The 5,520-nt window shown below is 59.1% G+C and overlaps 2 protein-coding genes across 2 annotated transcripts in view; one reads left to right on the forward strand and one right to left on the reverse strand.

The window, feature by feature from the left end:
- The window catches only part of PCSK1N (proprotein convertase subtilisin/kexin type 1 inhibitor), a 3,807-nt gene extending 2,892 nt beyond the window's left edge, over nucleotides 1-915 (forward strand). The window contains exons 3-4 of the mRNA XM_021716716.1: nucleotides 1-176; nucleotides 590-915. Coding sequence (XP_021572391.1) covers nucleotides 1-176; nucleotides 590-785 — 372 coding nt within the window. The 3' untranslated portion in view covers nucleotides 786-915. The remainder of the gene's footprint in view (nucleotides 177-589) is intronic.
- A 1,052-nt stretch (nucleotides 916-1,967) lies between these two features.
- Nucleotides 1,968-2,721, reverse strand: ERAS (ES cell expressed Ras). The gene has a single exon (XM_008066316.1). The coding sequence runs from the start codon at nucleotides 2,705-2,707 to the stop codon at nucleotides 2,006-2,008; it is 702 nt and encodes a 233-aa protein (XP_008064507.1). The 5' UTR covers nucleotides 2,708-2,721; the 3' UTR covers nucleotides 1,968-2,005.
- Between the last annotated feature and the right edge of the window lie 2,799 nt (nucleotides 2,722-5,520).

Raw genomic sequence — 5,520 nt, forward strand, 5'->3', positions numbered from 1 at the left:
CGCGCCCTGCTCCGCGCCCGCCTTGACCCCGCCGCCCTCGCAGCCCAGCTTGTTCCCGCGCCCGGCCCCGCCGGTGCGCTCCGATCCCGGCCCCCAGTCTACGACGACGGCCCCGCGGGCTCGGATGCCGAGGACGCCGGCGACGAGACACCCGACGTGGACCCCGAATTGCTGAGGTGCCTGCGCCAGGGGAGGACCAGGGCGAGGGACGGTGGGGGCGGCGGGGGGAGGGTCGCTGCCTCCTGGTGCCGGCGCAAACATCTAAGCCCGGGGCCCTAGGACGGAGCGAGGTCCTGGATCCAGACGGTGGGGCCGAGATGCCTGGCTGGGGCACAGTAGGGAACGCAGACTTCTGATCCTGGGGAGGGGGTCCCCATCCTCTGTTTCTGGGGGTGAGGGAGGCGGGAAAGCCAGTTTCTGGGACGGGAGGCGGGAACTTCCGTCTGCGGAGAGCGGTTGGGCTGGGGACGCCTGAGTGGGGAGGGAGCTGGAGACAGGCAGTTTGGGGTTTCGGGTCCATGCAGTTCAGGTCCCCGGCCGGGTGGTGACCCGCGCGCACATCTTGGCTGCATTGCTCTGGACCTTGCAGGTACTTGCTGGGGCGGATCCTCGCAGGAAGCGCGGACCCCGAGGCGGTGGCCGCCCCGCGCCGCCTCCGCCGCTCTGCCGACCAGGATGTGGGCCCCGAGGTCCCCCCTGAGGGTGTGTTGGGGGCGCTGCTGCGCGTGAAACGCCTGGAGACCCCCGCGCCCCAGGCGCCCGCACGTCGCTTCCTGCCACCCTGAGCACCGCCGGGATACTGCACGCCCTGGGACCCAGGAGCATCCCCGCCACCCTGCCACCTGGACTGCTCCCCGGCCAGACCTCCCAAAGATCCCTAACCCCGGCCCCACAATAAACACCATCTGAAGCAGCTCTGTGCTTGTCTGTGTGAGTGGCAGTTTCTAGGGGTTGTGGGCTGGGCAGTGGTGGCCGTCTTTACAGGACAGAGGGGGTCCCTGCTCTGAATCCTGCGCTTCTGGGGGAGGAGACACCCAACTGGGCAATGGCAGTGCCCACCCGGGTCCGGTGTCCCCCTTTTAAGTCTCACGTGGGTATAGGGACCCCAGGAGGCTTTAAGGTTACTTGCGGAGCCTGCACCAACATCTTTCAGGGGTCCATCCTTCTGAGGGCCAAGGGGTGGCTGTTCGTGGGGCATGTGAGCAGAGCTCCAGGTGCCAGCAAGGATATCCACAGGCAAACTCGAGCACTTCCTGATGTGGGGTAGGGTAGGAAGACAAAGGGAGTGAACTGCAACCTGGGGGTCAGTCCTCCCACGTGGGCCCATAATGTTTAAGTCCTTAGTTATACAGTCTGGAGACCCATCTAAATTCTTGCCTTAGATCCTGGAGAATAGAGTTGCTGTGGTGGCAGCTGGGTTGTGGCCAAGGCCTTTGCACTGGTTATTCCCTCCACTGCCCCCAGATATCTGCAAGTTTTTGCCCAAATGTTGCCTATTCAATAAAGCTTTCCTTGACCGCCCCGTCACTCTATTCCTTCACCTGCCTTTAACACACAGCTTTTATCACTATCTAGCCCGATGCCATATCTACAACAGCAGGGATTTTTAAGTGTCTTGTTTGCCTCTACATCCCTTGTACCCAAAGCAGGGCCTGGCACACAGTGGGCTCCTCCTGAGTTTTTTGAATGAAAGGATTCTCACAATTCAAGTAACAGTCTACTCAGTCTCGCTCCCACCCACATAACACTTGGCATGGAGACAGCTTTGAAACTCAAGAACACCATTTAATTTTGCACAAAATCTCAACTTGACGTAAGAAAACCAACATTAGACATTCCCAGGTAACCAAAAAAGCCCCTCACCAAGTGAAAACAAGACAAGTGTCCATCTATTCCCAGTTTACTGACAGTGACAGTGTCCCAAACAGCTAGTTGATCAGGGTCTGACATCAAGAGAACCATCACCCCGGCGTGGGGGAGGGTTCACTTTTCTTAATCAAGATTTTCAGGCTACAGAGCAGCCACAACGGCAGGTGGCCTTCTGGTGGCGGCCCCTCACCCCACCTTGCCTGGCCACAGCATCCTTTGCCATGGCCTCCTGGGCCCTCTGGATCTCATGGACAAGCAGTGAAAAGGCCTCCTCCACACCTTGCCGTGTCTTGGCTGAGGTCTCCACAAAGGGGGCCCCCCAGCTCTGGGCAAGGGCTGCAGCAGCAGCATGAGCATCTCCGGCAGTGGTCACAAGGTCACACTTGTTGCCCACAAGGACGAGGGGTTGGGTGGGGTGAGGACCCCAGGTGGCCCGCATCTGCTGCAGCTGGGTCAGAGTTGAGAGGTCATCGAGAGCGAAGACGCCCAGCACCCCATCGCCAACAGCCAAGCACTGGTCACGCAGGGCCTTATGAGTGGCCTGCCCTGCAGTATCCAGCACATTCAGAATGCAGTCTCCTTCACTCAGGGACAGCTCCTTCCAGTAGGAATCCTGGATGGTGGGGTCGTGGTCCTCCACAAAGCACTGGTGGTTCAGCTGGATGGTCAGTGCGCTCTTGCCCACACCACTTGCGCCCACCACCACCGCCTTGTACTCTGGCAGCTTCTTGCCAACACCCCTGCAGTGTGCTCGAGCCCGGAAGCTCTCCTCCTGGGAGCCAGGGCTCCATGTGCCCAGGCCCAGGTCGAAGTTGCTAGGCTTTTTTGGCCGCGCCATGCCCTCAGCAGGTAGCTCAGGGAAGAGCAGTGGGTGGCAAGCCCTGCAAGTGGGAAGAGCAGCAAGACAATGGGAGAGAGGTTAGGAGAAACCATTTGAGGGCAGGGAGATAGAGATGACGGGGTGTCACTGGAGCAACACTTATCGAGTGCCTATCGTGTGCTGATCAACTTCTAATTTGCATGCTATATATTCAACTTATTTTTTTTCTTTTTCTCTCCCTTGCTTTTCTCTCCCCCCACACCCTGCCCCCGCTTCCTTCTACACTTCAACTCTGAGAAAGGCGTTTCCAAATAGCTTTATTGAGATGTAATTTACATCCCATAAAGTTCAGCCAGTTAATATAGTCAATTCAATGGACTGTAATATACTCACAGAATTGTGCAACCATCACCATAATCAAACTTTAGAACGTTTTCCTCACCCTGGAAAATAATCCCTTTGTCCAGGAAGGAGGGCAGGATTTTACCTGTTTTGGTCACCATTGAACCCCAGCCCACCGCAGCCCCTGCCAGACAGTATGGTTCAGAATATTCCCACCCATAGAGGGCTTATGTTCTAAAAGAAGGAGGCAAGCCGGGTGCAGCGGCTCAAGCCTGTAATCCCAGCACTTTGGGTGGCTGAGGTGAGGGGATTGCCTGAGCCCATGGGTTCGAGACCCGCCTGGGCAACTTGGCGAGACCTCATTTCTACAATAAATCAAAAAATTAGCTGGGCGCAGTAGAGCTCGCCTGTAGTTCCAGCTACTTGGAAGGCTGAGGCGGAGAGATCGCCGGAGCCCACCAGGTTGACGCTGGGGTGGCCACGAGCGTGCCACCGCATTCCAGCCTGGGTGACGGAGTGAGACTCCAACTCAAAAGAAATTAGTCTTTAGTTAGTTAATTACTCGACATGTGTTTATTGAGTACCTACTGTGTGGCAAAGACACAGAGGTGGACAAAAAATAGACAACAAACACCGGCCCCTGTAACCATCACATTCTAGTCAGGGCAACAGATAACAAGCAAGACAAATAAGTAAAATATATTTCAGTAGTAGGTAGGTGATAAGCATGCAGAAGGTGTTCAGTTAATGTTAGGCTTTTTTATTGTAATTCAACCGTCATTCATTAATTCAAGAATCTTCCTGCATGCCAGACATTGTGCTACCACAGTTAACAAAACAGATCCAAGTCCCAGCTCACAGAGGATTAGATTCTAGCAGTGAGAAACAGACAATAACAAATTAAGGAACAAGGAAGTTGCAGGTTAGAAGAGGATGGGCACACAGCAGGTGCTCAATTAGTGTTAGCTATTAATAGTACATCCCCATTGACTCATTGAATGCACCTCCATGTCCTTGGGCTCAGGAAATGCTCCCGCTTAGTGCACCTTAATGGCTGTAACCACAATTCCCCTCCGACACCCTGGAGCTGTTGCAGTTTGGGGGCAGATGGCGCCTTTGCAGTGTCCATGGGAGGTTTAGTTGAGTTTCGCATCCGGAGGTCGGGGTTGGGGTGGGGGAGAGCAAGGTCCCAGATGGGGATCCAGCCTGAGGTCCTCAGTTCCGAGGGGCCCCTGAAAAGGGCCACCTGGAAGTGCTCGCCCAGGAGGGGAGCAAGGATGAGGAGAAAAGGAGAGGACAGAGTTTGGGGGGGGTCCCCGGTGTTTGGCGGCAGAAAGAGGGAGAAGACCGAGATGTGCGGGCAAACTGAGGGGAGGGGTGAGGCGGCAGTGCACGTGGAGTGGAGAGGCTGGATTCTGCTAAATTCTGAAAGGGAACCAGCCCGGCCATCTTTTGGGGAGATTAAAGGCCGGGGAGGGAGCGAGGCCGACTCCCAAGTTAGAGGGGAGCGGCTGGGAATCGCGTGGTGCCCTCGGTGAGGGAGAGCGGCCGTGCGAGGTGACCAGGACTCTGCGGGGAGCAGCAGAACCGAAGCTCCGATCCCAGGGGAGCGGCCTGCGGGTCACACTCGCTCAGTCCTCCCATCACCCCGAGAGGCCGCGCTTCTCGTCCCCGAACCCGCTTTCCCGAGGAGGAACAGCGGGCCCAGGGGAGCGAGATGACCGGCGCTAGCCCGAGATCGCACAGCCCGTGAGAGACGCCACGGAACGGGGGTCTCGGCCCCCTCCTCAAGCAACACAGGGCCGCTTGCGGTGGCGAGGGCGACTGCAGGGTCCGCGGTGACTCCCGGGGGCCCTGCGACCGTCCCCCCGGAGCCCCCTGGACCCGGCCGGCGCGTGTCGCCCAGGTCCCCTGGACGGCGAGTAGAGGGCAGGCCCCTTTCAGGGCCGCTTTGCCAGGCAGCTTTCCTTGACGGAGCTGGATGAAGTGTGAAGCTCGGGGTGGGGGATCCCTAAAACTGTGACCCCGCTTCGGGCTGAGCGTGAACAGTGTCGCCCGGTTCGTCCCTTCTGCACCCATCCCGCCTCGGCGAAGCATCCCCGCTCCCCGCCCGCCGCGAACACCCCATCGAGGCCGGGCCAGTGAAGGGCTCGCTCGCCCGAGAGAAGGGGAGGCGCTCGGAGAAGGGTCCCCTTACAGCCGGCGCGGAAAGAGCCCCCCGGGATGGGGTGGGACCGGGAACACGGACGCCCCGCTCACCAGTGGCCTGGGACAGGCGAGTGCGCTGGGCAGGTGGGAGCGCTGGGACGCGGCCGGCGGCTCTGACAGGACTGACGGGGCCTGGGGTGGGGGCAAAGCTGCTCCCCCAGCCCCAGGTGGCGGGTGGGGCGGAGCAGTGGGCATGCGCAGCCGTCCTCCTTCGCGCCCTCCGGCCACCCCCACCCCGCCCCTGCCCCGAGGGAGCGCGGGGTCAAGCCCCGGGCGGCAGC

Source organism: Carlito syrichta, unplaced genomic scaffold (genome assembly GCF_000164805.1).
Source record: "Carlito syrichta isolate Samal-C Ts95f unplaced genomic scaffold, Tarsius_syrichta-2.0.1 Scaffold308875, whole genome shotgun sequence".
Classification (NCBI taxonomy): domain Eukaryota; kingdom Metazoa; phylum Chordata; class Mammalia; order Primates; family Tarsiidae; genus Carlito; species Carlito syrichta.

Bases quoted from the DNA above. Each gene is read 5' to 3' on its own strand.
- ERAS (XM_008066316.1), bottom strand. From the start codon at position 2,707: ATGGCGCGGCCAAAAAAGCCTAGCAACTTCGACCTGGGCCTGGGCACA.